The 18766-nt window shown below is 42.2% G+C and overlaps 1 protein-coding gene across 1 annotated transcript; it reads right to left on the bottom strand.

Annotated features, from left to right (window-relative positions):
- Positions 1 to 5024, bottom strand: LOC103357680 (indoleamine 2,3-dioxygenase 2-like). The gene is made up of 10 exons (XM_008282346.1): positions 4858 to 5024; positions 3925 to 4020; positions 3698 to 3817; positions 2910 to 3028; positions 2752 to 2766; positions 2552 to 2651; positions 2263 to 2380; positions 2096 to 2147; positions 1741 to 1889; positions 1 to 1576 (listed from the first exon to the last, which is right to left on the bottom strand). The coding sequence occupies exons 1-10, from the start codon at positions 4945 to 4947 to the stop codon at positions 1200 to 1202; spliced, it is 1236 nt and encodes a 411-aa protein (XP_008280568.1). The 5' UTR covers positions 4948 to 5024; the 3' UTR covers positions 1 to 1199.
- Positions 5025 to 18766: the final 13742 nt, after the last annotated feature.

Here is an 18766-nt window from a genome sequence, read left to right on the forward strand (position 1 = left end):
CAAATTAAATAGGTGTTTCTGCAAAAACAAACATGCATCACTTAACATCTTACCACATGATTATATGAAATGCTCTGCCAAAGTAAAGTGCATTTTAATTAGTGAAAATCAAAAGTGACAAATTACGCCATCATCATCATCTTCATTTAGCATGTCATCATTTTTGGCTCACCATGGCTGTTTTTATTTTCACCAGGCATTACTCTTAATTAGTGTGTTTGTTTGTTTTTTCTTTTGGCACAAATCGCATCAGCCTCTACAGTAATTCCAGGCTGAAAAGCAGCTTTTCACTGCCATCTCTGGCTCAAAGAGTCTGTCTCACCACACCCGTGACAGTGATGTTATGGTGCAATGAGTGCGCCCTTGAGTACACTTTTACATCAGGGCGACAAAATGAGAAGTTAAACCACATGGAGATAGAAAAAGAAAAAAGAAAAAAGTGTCTTCAGCTGGTTGTTCTTCTGGATTTATCTGAGGGTCATGGCTGTAAAAGCACAGCCTAACAGTTAGCAGCCCGACTTCATTCTCAGGGCATCGTATATCGCCGTTTTGTCAGATTCGCTGAGGTTTCAGAGATACAAGATGTCCCTTGGCGTCGGTGCCACTTGGATTAATATTTAATGGCAACAGATGTATAGGAGTTGTCCAGTTTAAAAGCGTTGCGTAAGGAGGTTGGAGGGTTGATGGTGGTTGTAAGTCACAGGACTTACATCTTGGAGACTCATGTTCACGTTCTATTATTTTGTCGCTTAGGTTCGTTTTGTGATTTAAGTTTTCATTCATTGTTTTTGCTTGGTTCGGTTCAGGAAAAGATCTCGCTCTGGGTATATCATCTCGACAGGGGCAAAACCAGCCCAGAACATCTGGCTACATCTCATGGCATCTATTTCTGACATTCACAGACATTTACAGAGCTGCTGAACTACACTGCAGGTTGAAGAGTATTAACATTAAACGACACAGTGTGGTGCCAAGGGGTCCTGACAAAGTGCATCGAATTTGGAGTGGAAGTGCACTCACACTGCAATGAAGTGAGGCATTCAAGTGCTTGGTGAACTTATGTATTAATGACTAATACAGTTTTCTGATTTGAATAATGATGGAGATGTTTGTTTAAACGGATTTTATGGAAACATTTCATAGCTGCAATCCAAAGAGCATAGTGCATAAAAACAATCTGGACGATGTGCAGACAACAGCTACATCTCAGTTTCTCTTGACTTTGAAGGCCTCTCTAAGATCAATGCTTTTTGGGTGGTGTTACGAACGCTCTTGAGGAAGACCATGATGTTGGATCCGCCAGTCCCCGTGTTGTTCAGCGCGGTGCCCACACCTCTGAACGGGCATCCCATGGACCGGGCCTGGTTACCAGGCACAATGACATACTTGGTCACAGTGTTGAGGTGATAGCTCCGTAAATCCACCAGCGCGGAGACACAGGAGTCGTAGGCCTGGCAGAGGTCAGAGCTGGAACGGGACAGGATGAAGTCTCGCAGAGATGGACAGATAGACAGAGTCTCTATCAGCTGACGGTGGGCAGGAGGCATGTAATCCCTCATGCGTGTCAGGAAGGCACCTAGATAGGGGGTGAATCAATGGAAAGAGACTTTAAAAGAAGGAAAATAACAGCCTTTCCCGGAAACATTTTCTACCGGAGAAATCGAGCGACTGCACAAACAACGTGATTCATTCATGACAAGCGTCAGAAGGGGCCAAAGGTTGAAGGAAATGCATCTTTACCTGTCTCATCCTCATGCTGGATGCACAGCAAAGCGTCAAAGCACTGAATGGCTGAACTCTGGGCTGCACTTCCACCTGATAATGAAATCGGCTCACTGCTCACACCTTCATACAACAGCCCTCTTGGAAGCATCGGGTTGTCTTTCCACCTAGAACAATTCAAACAAGCAGTGTAAACCACATGGTGCCATTCCAGTTGTTGTCCGCTGAAACATACGGTGCGGAAGAACAATTGAAGGACAGAAGAAGGTAATTTTGATGCCATATAATGAGCTAAATCTGCACCAGATGAGAGAAATATTAAAAGCAATAATGACTTCAGCACGCAGGACACTGTAATAGTCTCAAAACTCACCCTGAGACAAAGATTCTCAGTGTTCCATGAAATGCAGTTGGCTCCACATGATCTGGAAACAGCACAAACTCAGTCCTTCTAATTACCTTGAATTTCCAAGCCTTCATAAAAGGCACAGCATGTAAATTGATTAAATTCATGTTGAGATAGGTTTAATTCAAACTTACTGTGCATGAGTTTGAAAGTTTCCCTCATCTTCTTCAAAGACTGAGTTACTTTGATGAGACCCTTCTGTATGCCGATGAGGTCACAGATCTTCATCGCGTGCATCACCTCCAGGGCCCCCTGGTTAAAGTCGCAAGTTTAAAATCCATCAGTAACTTACAGGGGACAACGGCCCACACACACAGTATGTATATGGGAAGAGGAAATAAAAATGAAAGGGGGACAGATGAGCAGGCTGTAGGATCAGAAAGAGTTAACATGAGAAAGAGGAAGATTGTCCTGTATACTAACCGTTACGCCTGAACTGGCAGCCATCTCAACCAGCAATGACACAATAAAAAATCCCCGGCAACTCTCACCTCCAGGGAAGGAAAATATCAAGTCCATGTTCCTTTTTTTTTTCCAAAAACACATGAGTAAAACATCATATGAGACGACCAGACCACAAAAACATCTGATGAAAGTGAACTACCTCTTTTCCTTCCACTTACCTAATTTCTACATCCCTGAAATGAAAATGAAAGGAAAGAGTCGCAATCATTATCAGTGGAGACACAATTACTTGTAATGTTACTGTTACAATCAAGGAGGCCCTGTGGCCCATAGTAGTAAAGTTTAGACATTAAATTAGAAGGACAAAATCACTCACCCTGTGGGATCCCTTAGCTTCCAGTTGGCTAAAACCGAATCTGCGTACGTCAAGATGGGGGGAAGGCCGAGCCGGCGAGATACCAGCCAGTAAGGCCAGGCCAGGGCTTTGGGGAGAATCTGTCAGGCAAACATAATAGTCAAGTTTCGATCCGGTGGTGCTGCCTTATTGAGATTTCAGTGCTTTTTAGCCATGCTAACGGCATTTGTCTAGGAACTGGTCAACCTCAACAACAAGAAATGTCTTTCCCAGAGGATGAAACCTATTGACTCTGATGTTTCCTCAATCAGCACCAGCTCGATGAAATATAACACCCACTACAACAAGGCTTGGTATAGACGTCAATGGTTCCTAGACAATTTATCACATAACACTTTTCCTCCAGTGCTACCTATTGGATTTCCACATCATCTGTTCTGAACATGTCTTCTTCAGGATAAATTCCTCTTCTTGACTTTTAGTTCGGTGCCATCGTTGGATCAACATTTAAGGTTGTCCCTATCTGCTGAGCTAATGACACTCCCATCTACTGTGCGCTAGCTAAGAAAGGTCGGCACATTAACCAGATAAACTAAGATGGTAAACAGGGTATAAATTGTACCGTCAACAATTTATCATTTTGACTTCCACATGGAGGTTACCTGAAAGCAATCCCACGCCTAAGTGCAGCCTCAGAGAGCTGCTAGCAGGGTGCAGATGGATATTCAACATATGTCACACTGTCAAGGCATCTTTGACAGAAATATATCATTTCTACTATCTGCCATTCCATTGCGATGGTGCTTTACCTGGGCGGGTGCGTGTTGTCCTTCCTGCCATACGTATCCCATGCTGATGAATCCGAGCGCCAAGTGGGCCAGCCTGAGCTCCCGGTGGTTGCTCAAAAGATGTGGACTCAAGACCGGCATCTGAATTGTGGTCACATATCAGGTTTTAATAGTTGGAGTCTGCCCACATTTACATGTACTCTGATTGCGTTTCTTGTTAGCATTGGACAGGCGTTGCTCGCTCTTACGTTATGAACCAGATCCCGCAGTTTACGTGACTCTATCAGATGAGCGAGATTGTTCGCCAGGTCCAACCACACCCGATAATAGTCTGGAAGGTGAGACTAGAAGATAATAAGAATCAAATGACTTGCTCATTGATTTTTGATTGTTTCTTGCGTGGGGGATTTTCATGTAGAGAGTAATCAGCAACATCATCAGCTCATGTTTGCCATGGTGCCTGACCTGTATGTCAGGGAATGACTGGTGCTATCAATCAGAGACAGAAAGCAATTTGAAAGAGGAGGCAGTGAAAAAAAAAAAAGAAAAAAAAATCAGCCAAGCAGAAAACAGGGAGAGCCCAGAAGGGAAAAGCGCTGTATAAACAGACAAGCTGGCTCTTAATGCTAATGATTAATCCTTTAACTAAGATCTGATCATTTGTGTTGATGCTAATGTGTGACATTTAGAAATCTGTCTATTAACTTATATCTCAGGTGTATAAACGTTCAAATTTGAGTCATATCCAGTAAAATATTTCTATCAAATGACTCCCGAGACTTCAAACCACTAACAACAACGTCAACATCTGGCATTGAGGGTGTAATGAACTCTTATGTACAGTGCTGGACAGTGGAGCATGCCCAGTCATGTGAAAGGCTCAATAGAAACTTGAAGAGACAGGCCTTCAGCAGATCAATAAACCTCTATAACCTAACTCAAAAACAAGCATAATTATCTGTTTCAGCCCAGAGGGGGGATGTGTGAGCTGCTGACCAAACAGTTAAATGAAGGAGACAGATAAAGTGGAAAAACCCTCGAGGGTAAACAAAAATATCTCTGCTTGTACAGTATGTACAGTATTGTTGTTGTTAGAGCATTCTGTGACCTTGTTTCATTACTTTTATTGATATATATATATAGCAAAAAAAATAAATAAAAAAAATGTCAATGAAACTTACCAGTGGCTCTTCAAGAACAAATCCAAGCTCTTCAGAAATATCAAACGCATCAAAGTCTGCCTGCAGTGTTTCTCTGCTGTTAGTCTCCATATGCTCCACCGCAGCAGCTCAGATTGAGGAGAGAAATCACTGACACACAGATATCAGTTGTTAAACTTGCTCTGAGCTTTCTTTATTTCTTTCACTACCTTTGTCACATCCCTTTTTGACTGCAAACTCTCAACAGCAAAGAGCCAATCAGATTCCTCGTTCGGTGATGTCAGGAGTTCACAACCAAAACTCGGGGTTTTTTTGTACAGCTTGCATTATACAGAATGCCTTCCCATTTTCAGGCACACGTTCTGCTGAACGAATCAATATCATGTTTTTATGAATCACCCTTTGCAGTTGTGAAAATGACTATATGCGAGCCAGTTACTGACCGGAATACCAAAAGATTTAATCATATACATATTTGCTTTCTGTTCCGAACACAAAATGAATTATTGAAAGAGAAAACAAAAAGAGGCTCAAATGTGTTTTGTAAAATCAGAAGAAAAGGTGTTTGTGGATAAAAGTATTGAACTATTTTCCTTCCACTCCACTATGCTTCTACAAGCAGGTCATTGCATTTGTATTACATATTGACCCAATATTCAGATATTCATCATCGCTGTTGTTCCAAAAGTCCACAATAAGATGGAGAGGTGTAGTTAAAGGACCAGACTGAGACCAAATTTTACAAACTTAACCCACAAACCTCAAAGAGTCAAAATCATCCTTCCAGCTCATTAACTGAGGATGGAGCGCCTCCAAAAAAACAAAAAAATCATCCTTAATGTATTCTGGGTTTTTTGTTTCTCTGGTGGTTGACAAATGACACAACAGAGGGCGTTAGTTTTGAGAAAGGTGTCTCAGACTGGGTCACGTTTTATCAGCAGCTAAACGGCAAAAAAAAAAAACACACAACGTGATGTGAATGCAAATGAATGGTGGCGACGGTATAAGTGGGGCAGTGGCACCGTTTTAGATTTTCCACAGGAAAAGATGTCTCCTGGGCAAGATCATGTAAACTCAGAGGAGTCAATTGAAATATTTATCAACCTTTAATGCATTTTTTTTTGTCTCTTGCACTTTTAAACATAGAGAAATAATAGTATTGGATGGAGAAAGTGTAAACTCACGTGTCTTTGGTTTAATTAAAAAGTTTTTGGTTGACCTGATGTTTAAGTATTTTAATATAATAGATATGTATCTCATCTACATCAACCACAACATTCGTGTATATATTAAACCAACAAGACTAATGAATGAGCTTTAGATGCACTGGTGGACAGATTTTTTTTTTTTTAAACTTTGAACAAGCAAGTAGTTGTTCCCTCTTTTGCTTTCAATTTCTACCTCAAGCAAAATCAATCACCTGCTGGTTCTAGCTTCATATTTATGGTATTGATTAAAACTGTATAAGATACATGTTGTTGTTGTTGAGCAGGTATTTGATCCTGAGGTTTAATATTCATGTAAATCCAGACTCCTGCTGACCACAGACAAGCTTTAATGTATGACGGTCCTGCTTGAAGTACAAGCAGGTGCATTAATATGCTCAATAACATGAAGTTATGCAAAGAATCCTGCATATACAATACATAGAGGCACTTTATAGCAACACAACACATTAGCAAAGTTTTTTGGTGGTGATTGATATTTTTAAGCTGTAATATATATAAAGTTTTAGCTTTTTATGATACGATGATGGAATCAGAAACAGCAGCAGTAATATTCGTCTCAGTCACACAGTGTGACTTGACTGTTTGGTTAGTTACTTACTGCAGATTGTCAGAACATGCAGTACCACAGAAGCTCTGAATGCACTCGATGCAGAGCTGAAAACATCCATTTGTGTTAGAAATCCCACAACAACCTCCTCATTTGATTACTTCAGCTCGTATAAAAAAAAATAAAAGTCAACTGATGACTTAGTATCTAGTGTCAGACGTTTATGACAGCATGAAATTAAACAAGTGGGAATTTTTGATCAGCAGCGAACATGTTTTAAATTTTTATAATTAACTCAAATGCTCAGTTCTGCTTCGTCCCTGTGCTTCCTCTTTGCCCCCTTCTTACTTGAAATGCATTTATTATATGGACTCAAACGCATCTGCTCCACAATCAAGGCCCAGTGGGGGGAACAGTGAGATGCCAAGTAAAAAGAAACTTGTAATGTTGACCAAGGCTGCGAACCAAATGTGAGCCTTTAGGACGGCTGTGCTTTACACTTCACTGCAAGCTCAGTCCAAATAATTAGCAACATCTCATCAGCAGAATGGATTTCCACAAGGTTTAATCGTTGTCTTTGATTCTCGTCTATGGATGGTTTTATACCTTATTGCATAGTCTGATCATAAATATGTAGATCATTTTAAAAGTGATATTCACTATGCACGAGATGGAACTCATCGTCCATACAGAAATACAGCTGGATGTTTTTCTTTCCAGTGGCTGAATCGGTTTCATACATGTGACTGCCTTATGGAGGCCGCTTTGTCCTCTGTCAGCGGGAGGTCCTGGATAAATTCTCAAGGATTTGATCAGGTCTGGAGTTTAGCCCCACATGTGAGCTTCTTTGTCCGACGCCCGCATCACAGCAACATTAGCAGAGCGCTAACCTATCATGTGAGCCCTCCGCTTCTGCCTCCCATTGTCAGCAAGCTTTACCGCCACCGCCAGCAATCTCTCAAACCATTTAACCCTCACAAACAGCAGGAGAGACCGGCAGCGACTGAGAGAGGAGCAGGAGGGATGAAAAGCTGCGGTGCTCGAATTAATTTTCAAGACGAGGCATCACACGCAGGGGGAGCAGAGTGACAGTAAATTCACTCACAGGTGAGGGGACGAATTGGTAAAAGGAACTCGAAGTCAGGGCAGCATCTGTGCAACGCTGGACTTCAAGGTGGGACGGGAGGGGGGCGCCGAGAGCAGCGGGGTCTGAAGCCGAGGTCGTAGATTCGTGTAACATTTCAGTCGCAAATCCTTCGAACCGCCATCCCTCACTTCTTGTTATTTCTTGCTCACTGTCTGACACTCCTCGTCTTGTTTTTCTTTCCTCTCCCACATCCACATTGTCTGGAGGCAAAAGTATGGAGTCCAACTGGCACATCTACTGATGGAAAGAGAGGCGCTCAGCAAAATGCCTTCCTTCATGTGCTCCTTTGAGTGTTAGTTGTGCTACATTATGTATAAGAATGAGATTATCATGTAGTGGAAGGTGTATTCATATTTTCTATAGTTGGAAAAAAAAAAAATCTCATAATGCATAATATTACTGATCCAAGGCTTTCTCGCTTTACAGATGTACAAAATATGGGCATCTAATGCATTATGTGTGGCTTAATGCACATGTGTACAATGGATTTGATTGTGAAGATCTAAATTAAATCAATCAAATTCAAATATATCACAGATTCTCTTTCAAATAATCTACATTTACAATTAGATTTATTTAAATCTCTGCTTTTTTTTTTTTTTTTAATTAACAGATGGGCCTAAAAGGTCTTTGGCTTTGTCATCCCCTCTGGTGAGTTTTTTGCAAATTGCCTTATTTGTAATTCATTCAAAAATAATTCCCCATGCACAGTCATTCCGTGCTTCAGGCGAGCTAAGCAATGCAGCTAAGGTTAAGGACTTGTCTAAACGTTCACTATGAAATGTGTCAAATGATGCGCCATCCAAGTGTCAAACATAAGCCTGTTTAAGTCTGACAGTCCTATCCTCAGGGGAATTTTTTATTTTTTTCTCCCCCCACCCCAAATGTTGCCTAATTCCATTTTTTTTTTTTTTATTTACCCACCGCTGGACTAATTTCACAGCAAATCACTCCTACACACCGCTTCGCTCGGCTTTAACCGCGTTATGTGAAAGTGGCTGGTGCCTAAGAAAGTGCTGCACCATGCTTATTGCGCTGCGCTCATTAACTAAATCCTGGCTGACGTTTTTATACAGAAGTTTTCTCGTAAGCCATCAAACTCCGAATGCCGCTACCGCCGCTGTAATAATTGGATAAGTTTTTCGGGATCTTTGTTTTCTGAGAAAGCCTATGAGAACTATCACAACCTGAGATTTAGAGCTCAGCCTTTTCAGCATGCGGAGAATCGCTTAATTGGGGTTAAACTGGGTCAAATAAGGGTTTTTGTTCATACAAAGGATTACAGTTAAGGTGTCCAAAAAATCTCACTGCGACACTTTAATAACTATAATTAACAAAGTCAATCATATGACTTGATATAAGGCAGCATCTTTATAAAGGTGCATATATTCTGAATAACTGTGAATAATGTGACACAGAGTACAAATCAGATTGTCATTTGTTAAGCTCCGTCCCCTTTATTTATTGTTGCACTGCCTGTCAAAACGTATCCTCATGGTGCATTATTAACAACCACTCACCCTTTTTTTGACATAGTGGCTCTTTTATTTCTCAACAAAGCGACTTGATTTTGCTGTCAGATATCATTAGCTGAAGCTATAACCAGCTAATTAAGCAAACATTAGTTAAGGTGCATGAAAAACCTGCCTCTGCCCAACTTTTTAATGTTCCCAAATGACTCATTTGAACACGAGAATGTTGTTTAAGGATTCTTAAGTGCACATATCTACATAGGGCTGCAGGGTGGCGCAGTTGATAGCACGGTTGCCTCGCAGCAAGAAGGTTCGCGTCCAAGTGGGGGCACCGGAATCTTTCTGCGTGGAGTTTGCATGTTCTCCCCGTACAGTGTGGGTTCTCTCTGGGTTCTCCGGCTTCCTCCCACAAGGTCCAAAATCATGTTGAGGTTAATTGGTGATTCTAAACTGTGTCTGTCTCTAAGTGTAGCCCTGTGATAGACTGGTGACCTGTCCAGGGTGTCCCCTGCCTTCGCCCTAAGTCAGCTGGGATAGACTCCAGCCCCTCCACGACCCTAGTGAGGATTAAGCGGTGTATAGATGATGGATGGATGGACATATCTACATACAGTAAACGCTCGCATGTACCGGTGTGGTCTCTGCAGGATGTGATCCACAGCAGATCGTTATAAAGATGTTCTTTTTCAAACTAATTTAGGGCTGTGGCATTCACTCAACAGCGAGAACGCCATATTGTATAGTTCAAACAACATCATAAACCTTCAATTATCTTCGCTAAAAAGGGGCCTTTAAAAGTGCATTGTTATGCACCGAGTATCTTCCCATCCGAGTTGTGAAAACTATGACTCTGCTGAACAATGAGAGGCATGACATATTATGACAGCCAATTTATCAGTCTCCCTGTTATCCACTGTGCCGAGTATATCTCCAGAAGATGCCACGCAAGACAAGTACAGAATCCATCCCGCTCCTTGTCATGCCTCTAACATACGGCACGTGTCAGCAGAGTAGGAAAACAAAGACTAAACGTTTCGGATAAAGAACACAGCCAGCTGAAGTTCTCGCCATCTGTCTTGGTGATTTTCAGTTTGGCCACACGAGCAATGTAAACACACCAAGGCGTGCGAACACAAACCGCCCTCCCAGTTACTTTCACATCCACGTTCCGCGAGCCGGCCACGGCGAAACCGGTGAGTCATTAGTCAAAGGATGAGCTGGGAGTGCGGCAGCTCTTCTGTGATGCATCAGGATGCTTCTCTTGTCTTTTGCCTGTTGGGATAGACAGAGTAAGACTTCCCTTTGTGTGTCTCTGTTGAGCTATATCCATATTTCAGCTGGACTGACAGAGAGCCCGGAGCTGAGGGCTGGAAGCAGTCGTTCAGACAATATGAAGCAAGCCGCCGCTGCTTCCGTAACAGGAAGTCAACACTGAGTGATGGCTGGAACGAGCTGGTGTAGTCAGACCGGAGGGCGAACAGTTATGATACAGCAAATATGTGAATGTGTTGGCTGTGTGCTATCTGTCTCTGTGTGTGCTACATGTAGTCTCTGCACATCACAGTTTGCAAAATAAATGGTTCACCCACATGAGCTACAAACCTAAGACTCAAGTTAGAAGAAAAGCTCTTCCTTTGAGCCACATTACAGAACAAAAGATGGCAATCTACAAAACACATGAGCACATCTGTGTACATGTATGTTGCTCATAAAGCACTTTTCAACTGCCTTTATAGAAAAACAAAAGTTTAGACAAGACGCTGAAGATCGCTATTAATAATTTTGCATATTTTAAAGTTTGTTTTTACTGAAAAGAAGATAAAAAAGCTCGTTTGAGTTATCGTATCCCAGAGCGATTGGATCTTCATCACAGAAAAAGTCCAGTTCGAAGGTTTTTAACCTCAACTTTCAGAAGCACTAACAAGGACCCACCGGAGAATCACAGACTGCGCTCAGGCTCAAATTGGGTTAGGAGGGGTCAGTAATATATCCTGCAGCTAATCTCATATCCAGCATGCCTGAAAAGTGATAATTAAAATCTTAAAATGTCCAATAAGGGAAACAAAAAGAAGCTGAATTTAGGGTTCTTCACTTTCCTGTTCAGTCACTTAGAGCAAGTCGTCCGGAACTACCGCACATCCCTAAATGGATAATAAGCATAACACTGCTCAGGGGGCCACTGAGGCAAGTGCTGGGGAAAAGGTTAAGTGTGTTTGTTTATATACTAGTCTTGACAGTGCCATTAGCGGTGCCTGTGCATTTTTTTTTTCTCTTCTTCTTCCTGGAATGCTTATGCTGCATAAAGCTTTATACATGTTGACCTTTGCATTATCACTATTCAGCCTTCTCATAGTGCCACTTGACTGTGACCAGACCGAGACCCTGTAACATTTATGTGTAGTTAAAAGGTAAGCCTGTGCTCTTTGTTACCGCACTGAACAGGATATTATGTTGATTAATGGGTGTGAATGTATGTTGTACGTACGAGCCCTCGTGTACTGATATGACAGCAGAAAAGGCTCAGTCTGTTCAACTGTGTAATGCTGCAGATTGTGGTGTATGAATACTTCAGTTTAGTGCACATAAAGACGAGACAGCTTTTGCTCATGTTGATGTCCGAGGACAGACATCCTCGGGTCTTCATCAGATACACAAAGGTGCCCCCTACAACAGACCATCTTCATACTAAAGACATGTAACCCCAAGAAGCCAAAATCTCTGAATGCAGAAACAAAAAACTACAAAAATAATACATAAAAGCAAAAATAAAGCCACCTTTTTCCCCCTTTAAAGGCTGTATAGGTACAAGTCCTGTACTTGTATACAACAAATGCATCTACTAGACAGTCAGATATGCTGAAGCAGATAAAATTCAGACCTAATGGCTGCCCTTGAATAAACTATAACCGTATATGATTAATGCATCCAGAAGTCACCGCGTAGACTTGATTGTAATCCGCAATGTGAAAAATAACTTTCTTTCTCTGTTTGCTTCAAAAGTATTCTATCTAATGGCTGCTAGCTGTGATAAAGGGAACATCTAACAATAAGAATTTTGGCTGACTTTCAAAAGATGTACATCGCTCCTGCAGCATTAACAGGAAAAGCACAAAAACACAGTGGAAGGGTTCCACATAAAGAGCTATTAGAATGAAGCTCCTCTGGATGACCTTAAAGGAAACTTCAAACATGAAGGCGGGTAGTTTTGATGTTATTTATAGTCGTGCATACGTATCTGCACTCGTTGCCATCTGGTGAAAAAAAAGATCACATCTGACGACTAGCATTCCAAATCCAGCGACGGCGTCACACATCATAATCCGCAGACTTGCTCACAGGTTTTGCTTTTCTACTAAGTTATGCTGTTTCTCCAGGCAGATGTAAGAAAAAAAAACTTAAATTTAAGCATTAATGCGCTGCGTCACCACAGCAAAACAAAAGGAGAGCCATCGTGATGGGCAGATTGCACTCTGGGCGATAAGCAAACTTTCTTGGGGGGATGTTTTTCAGGTGCAGAGAAGCAGAAGAAAAGCAATTCGGTAACAAAAGAAAAAGGAATCATTGAGATCAGAGACAGAGGACAATCGGAACGTCCGTGTTTTCATATTCTGCGTCCTTCAACCGACAGATGCTGATGTTGTTGACTTGTAGGTATCACTTAGGCTCATCTTTAATTTGTGTTTTGAGGAAGCAACAGCTGGCGAGTGTTGGAAGTTTGTTGTCTGGGGTGGAGCGCCGTTCTTCCTATCTGCACCGACATGATGCTCCCGAGAGATGCACCGGACAAAACACTGCCAAACAGGTAGCACTAATCAGAATTAACATCTAGTCAAAGTGATAAAGGCCGCACAAGATGTGGGGATGTGTAACCAAAACACTGTGTAAATAATTGAAATTCCTCGTTCTGAAACAACAGCAATTTAGGCAAAACAAAATGAAACCAGCTGATAAAATAAAACAGCCATAAATATTGAACAGTACAAGTTGTGTTTTCACTTGTAATTGGATCAGTGGAAGATGAAAATACAGAGCATGATACTCATCTGTGACTCAACAATTTCAAATTCATGCATGGACGATGTGCAAGTTGATTCTTGCGCCTCGTGCAGTCCAAAGCACTCGCATGAATTTATTCATACATTCTGTGCTGACAGCAGGCTTTAAATAATCATTTGGCTCGTACAAGTGGTGGAAGCATATTGTCTGAGGAATAGATTGCTGTCTGAGATTCCTCAGCTGTCTTCTTGTTTTAATTCCCAGACAAATGAGATGTACGCAAGTTTTGACAGATTGTCTGTCATTCGGTATGTGATAGCTTTTGGTGTGTATGCCTGTGTCAGTGTGCGCGCGTCTCTTTGTTTCTGGATATTTTTGTCATTTCATAATACAACTGTGGAGAACATTCCTTCAAAAACAAATGCCCGGTGTTTGAAAAACGTCAACCGACAAATTGACCGCTTGCTTCCAGAAAAATTACCTTGAAAAAGACGTGAGTCCATTTTCACACAGCACGGGGATCCATTATTTATGTTCACGGTTTGTTATTCTGACCGAGCACAAAATACATGCTCCATGCTTACCTAAATACAAAAGCATTGCACGCAGCACTTTGCCACAAATGTATATTGAAAACTGTGTGAGTCAACAGCCCTGTTGCAACAGGGCTTCATTTCTTTTTACATATTGACTTTTGTCATTGCATCACATGAGTGATGTTAAATGGAAGCAAATGGTGCAGTGAAATGTATAAGAATGATGGCCCCCCTCAGGCCATGAATAACTCAGAGACCTTCACAGTCAGTGAATATATCTAAAGGGTTTTCCCCCTATGCTGTAGAATACACGGTGGATATGTAAATGCTAATGTGCTCACATTCTCTGCATTTGTGGGTGTGCGCACATGCACAAAAATGTGACTCTTTTGTTGGTCCAGCTCTTGCAAATTGATTTCAGTAGCTTTAGACCCCCAGCTCCTGCTCCAGCCCTCTTACCTCACCAATTATCTGCCTCCGTGTTGGCTGCTGCTCTCTGACATGTGGGCTGCAGATGGCCGTCCTGTGAGCCGCTGCCAGGACAGGGGCAACTGTTCCCAGTGCAAAACAATTGTCACAATTTGCCACATGACACACTCACTCTAACGAGTCTCGTTCACTTGGATCACGGTCGCCTCCGAGGAAAGGCCTGTTGTGTTGAGCGTACACGGGAGGTTTTTCCGCACTTGTGCACAGGAAGCATTAAACCCTCAGTGCAAAGCGGCAGACAGGTCGTGTCGGGAATGCATATGAGGTGCTTCAGACAAGGCCAGCGAAATCTGAAATCTTCACTTTGTCAACTCAGAGCATGTTTCCATTTTTTTTTTTTGCTTGGGAAGAAAAATCTTTAGCTATAGTGGATTGGTATAAAAACACACTGACCACATGGGACACTTACCTGCCAGGAATAGCGTGTCGTCCTATTACGCTCTTCCACTCCATCACCATTTAAGAGCTGGAGCTGTAACGTAATTGCCAACCATATGGACAGATGGTCCCCTTATTGCATGTTTATCATGTTACACTGCACGTTCAGCTATGTTTTAATTTGTGGAACCTCTGTCAGCGTGCTCTACATTATGGTTTAAGCGATAATGATTAGCTGATTGCCATCATAGCCACAATGTGCAATCTGTTTTAGAGCTTTAAAGGAGAGGAAGGAGGGGAGCAATTACTGCTATGCTTTTCTGAATATTAAAATATCTTGTCCTGACTCTCCAAAGTCTGTCCCTGACCTCATTATTGAGGTCCAGGCTGGTCCGCCTAAAAACCAGAAATTTGAAAGACGTGTACAGTATAAACAAACCTTTGGAGTGTTTAAGAGTCGTCTAACAGCCCCATTAAGTACATTGTTTAATAAAAAGAATCTTTCATTTTAGGATCTTTTGTGCCTCACAAAAGTAGTTTTAACTTAGTTTGGATTCTGCTCTAACAAATTCACTGTTCAATATAACCTATTTAATTTCACCACTAAATAACGCCACGTCATAAACAATATATGCTGCGATATCACTGAATGAACTAGCAGAGCTACGACAGACTGTAACCTCTGCGATCACCGTAATAACTCTGGAATAATTCACTGTATAATATGATGAATTTACTGGCTTGGTGGTTTGTTTGGAGGTTCATCAGTCAAATCAGTTTCCAGTAGATTACTTCTTCTCAGTGGGAGCAAGATCTTATTAAGGCTGACAAACTGATTACGAGCTCTCCTGCCTCCCTTGTACCTTCAGTGTAATTACTTCTGCCACCGAGGTTACAGTATGTTTATGGTCCCGTTTGTCACTAGTTAGCAGGGTGCATCAAAAAAAAAATACCCCGGCTCAGATTTAAGTGGGTTTTGGTTCGGCCCTGGCCGATGAAGATAAAAGTGATTGCTTTTTATGTGAGGTTATGGAATTTTTTTCTAAATCGTTTCTTAATAATGCAAGACACAAGCATTTTGGGCCTTTTCTGCTTCTTTTTTTTTTTATCCAAACAGTTCACTTCCTGCACATTTTCTATTATTACAACAACAAATCTACAGGACTGTGCAGCCTTGGCACTGGTGTGCACAGTCTCGCTTTCTCATATTTGGAAGAGCTGGCGGCCTGGCACCGACTGCTGAACATAATGTAAGAAAATCACCAATGAGCAAAAGCAACAATGATGTATTTCACATCGCATGACACTTCGTTTGAGTGGATATCAGAGTTTTCCAGCGCATGACACCAGCAATTACTGTTGTTTTGTTTTGCTTTGTTGTTTGCGAGATAGTTGAAGTGCATAATGCAAATGCATGCTGCATACGAACATAACACGCAAAGGAAAATGTCAGATGTTGTCTCAAAATTGTTCTCATGTAATATGCATTACGGGGGACTCTTTAGAAAAACATCTAATGGCAAAAGTGGATCATCTCCATTTTGCTGCACTGCTAGTAATTATCTAATGCAAGTGTTTATACATTTATCTTTGGATTAGACACGACGCTGACAATGAGCCACAGAACTGGTGGCTGGGTTGAGGTGTTTCTGACTGTGTGGGTGTGCAGAGCTTCCCCTCCTACAAGCTGTAAGCATGACTGCCGGAGGTGAGGAGTGTAACAGGCAGCCTCCGTCGAGCCGATTCCAAACGCACGTACAGCTGGCACGACGGCCAATCCCGTCGGCTGCTCGCGGTGTCACGCTTCTTATCTGTGCTAACAACAAACGCTCGATCTCGCTGCGGAGAAGAGGAGGTGGACCGCGTCTAATCTGCCAAGTTAAAGCAATTACTGTAGAGCTAGTTAATGAGCTCTTAGCGCGGGGTGGAATAGACAAAAAAATCAAACACCGCAAATAATAGCAGGTAGTGTTAGATGACACGGAGCGCGCAGATAAGAAACGACTGTACAAACAGTGGCGATCCACTCGATGTGTAATGAGTTTCTGATTTGAATCGATAAGCTGTCCGAAGTATAGCGATATTGATTGCGACTTTTTTTCCGGGGCCAAGGCACATCACTGGGAAGTTAAAGCCCGATACAACAAGTGTGTTTTCTAAAAATGTTTGTTTCTCAACGGGGAAGTTCAGGAGGACGGCCCTGCCAAGATGTTCAGGTCAGCGCAACATCGTACCGCATCTCCTCCCCCCACCTGTCAGTCAAGAAGCTTCTCAGTCCTCCTGCATCCTGCCGTTTTGTCAAGAACATTGCACAACGGAGAGCCAGTCAGTTGTATTTATACCCCACATCAGGTTTTTGTATTAAAGTTGAGAACAGTGCAGCAATGTGTAAAATCTACCAAGCATGTCTTCCTGATAGCAGGTGTCTCCGTATTAATCTTCCAAACTACTCTCTGATGCCAAAGACTCATTGCAGGAGAAAAGAGTGCCTGCTTTTTCTTTTCTCCTGCAGGACCAGCACTTACAAAGAAAAGCTTCTCCCGAGCTTCAATTTCTCACCACGCTGCACCATTTACGCTTTAAAAATGTAATTCATTCGCAAATCTTTTTTTTCTCCTTTCATAAGCTGGTTCTATCTACACATTAGGTGCAACAACTGCTTTTAAAATGATGATACAAATCACAAATGAGGAATAGTAGAACTTTCCGGTTGCATCCTATAATGCTTCCAGACAGTTGCTGTAATAAAGTGATGGTTTAAAATTTATTGTCAGCGTTTCATCCTGCTGATTGAACCTGTTGAAGCGCACCGAGCCATATTACCACAGCCGAGCAGTATATGAGCCTCTTATATCCAGTCCTGCTGTACACACAAAAGGGTCACGTGAACAAAACAGGGGAAAAGCAATCTTCGGTGAGTGGGTGCCGGCCATCTACATGCACAAATTCCCACTAACACGCCAACGACCCACAGGGGGGGTACGGTGGAGAGGGGGTTGCAAACAGCAATAGACACAGTTGCTCTAATCAATATTTTGCTAGAGGGAGACAGAGAGCCAAACAGAATGTTGATTTCAGGGAAGCAACTGTTTCTCCATAGGGTTCTCAATTGACACTCATTATCTGTTGGGCTAAAATAATCAATCCATACACAGATGGCTCCCCAAGTGGTTCGGCATTCCCACAGTGTAGCGCGTAGGAAGAGCAGTAAAGCAATCTGCTGGCTGTCATTATTGGTAAAACCTGAAGGAAAAAAAGCTTTTGCATCAAAAACTTTCCAGGAGTCCAACAGCAGCAGCAGCAACAACGACCATAGATTGCATGTGTAGTGGGAGCATCTGTCTGGAAAGTTTGGTATTTCCAGATGGCCCTTGAACACACCATCAGATGTAGGTCAGCTCCTCCCATTGCCCAGCCCCTGATTGAAGGTATTTAAAGCACCTGTGGCATCATGGCTGCCCTTTTGTGTCTGTTTGAGTGCCACATGGGCTGCTGGTGACTCTGAGGTAGGTGCGTTGTGTGGATTGTGGACAGGGTTTTGACTGTTTTCAAGCTGTAATTCATTTTCATGAGAGTGACATTCATTTGTTTGACAGTCTTCCCTGCGTACTGGTGTCTGTTGGTTGAGGTTTATGCCAAGCTTGCCTGCCTTGGCTTAATGTGGACGTTGCTGATTTCCCTAGTATCCGTATCACAAAGACTGTTACATCAAGGTAGGAATAGTCTACTCAGTAGTTAAGGGTGACTGTTAAAAGGTAATGGTTGTAACCATGTTATAATCATGTTATAAACCTGTTATTAACATGCAATGTCTTTTGTTGTGTTGTAGGGTGTTATCAGCTGCTGTTTTGCCTTTGTTTGCTCTTGGTTGCCTCTGTTTTGTCCTTGCCTGTTTTAGTTTGGCTATGTTAGCCTAGTGATCGCATTTTAGAGTGAACGAACTGGTTTTTTTTAATGACAATTTCCATAAGCGGGTGGACCAGGTTGCCGGCTGGTGGTGGAGGTTGGACATTGTGTGGCTTTCTTTCACAGCTTGTAGTAGTAAGAGCACTGGGGCACCTGATCTTACACCGGTGTGGTAGTCCTGACAGATTGCTGTGCGCTCACGAGTGGTTGGTGGTTTGTTTCACCTCTGG

Source organism: Stegastes partitus, unplaced genomic scaffold (assembly GCF_000690725.1).
Source record: "Stegastes partitus isolate 25-593 unplaced genomic scaffold, Stegastes_partitus-1.0.2 Scaffold267, whole genome shotgun sequence".
Classification (NCBI taxonomy): domain Eukaryota; kingdom Metazoa; phylum Chordata; class Actinopteri; family Pomacentridae; genus Stegastes; species Stegastes partitus.

Bases quoted from the DNA above. Each gene is read 5' to 3' on its own strand.
- LOC103357680 (XM_008282346.1), bottom strand. From the start codon at position 4,947: ATGGAGACTAACAGCAGAGAAACACTGCAGGCAGACTTTGATGCGTTT. The intron at 3,029-3,697 runs GTAAAGCACCAT...TTTGCCTGACAG, and splicing joins GACAACACGCACCCGCCCAG to ATTCTCCCCAAAGCCCTGGC. The intron at 1,890-2,095 runs GTGAGTTTTGAG...GAATTGTTCTAG, and splicing joins CTGAGAATCTTTGTCTCAGG to GTGGAAAGACAACCCGATGC.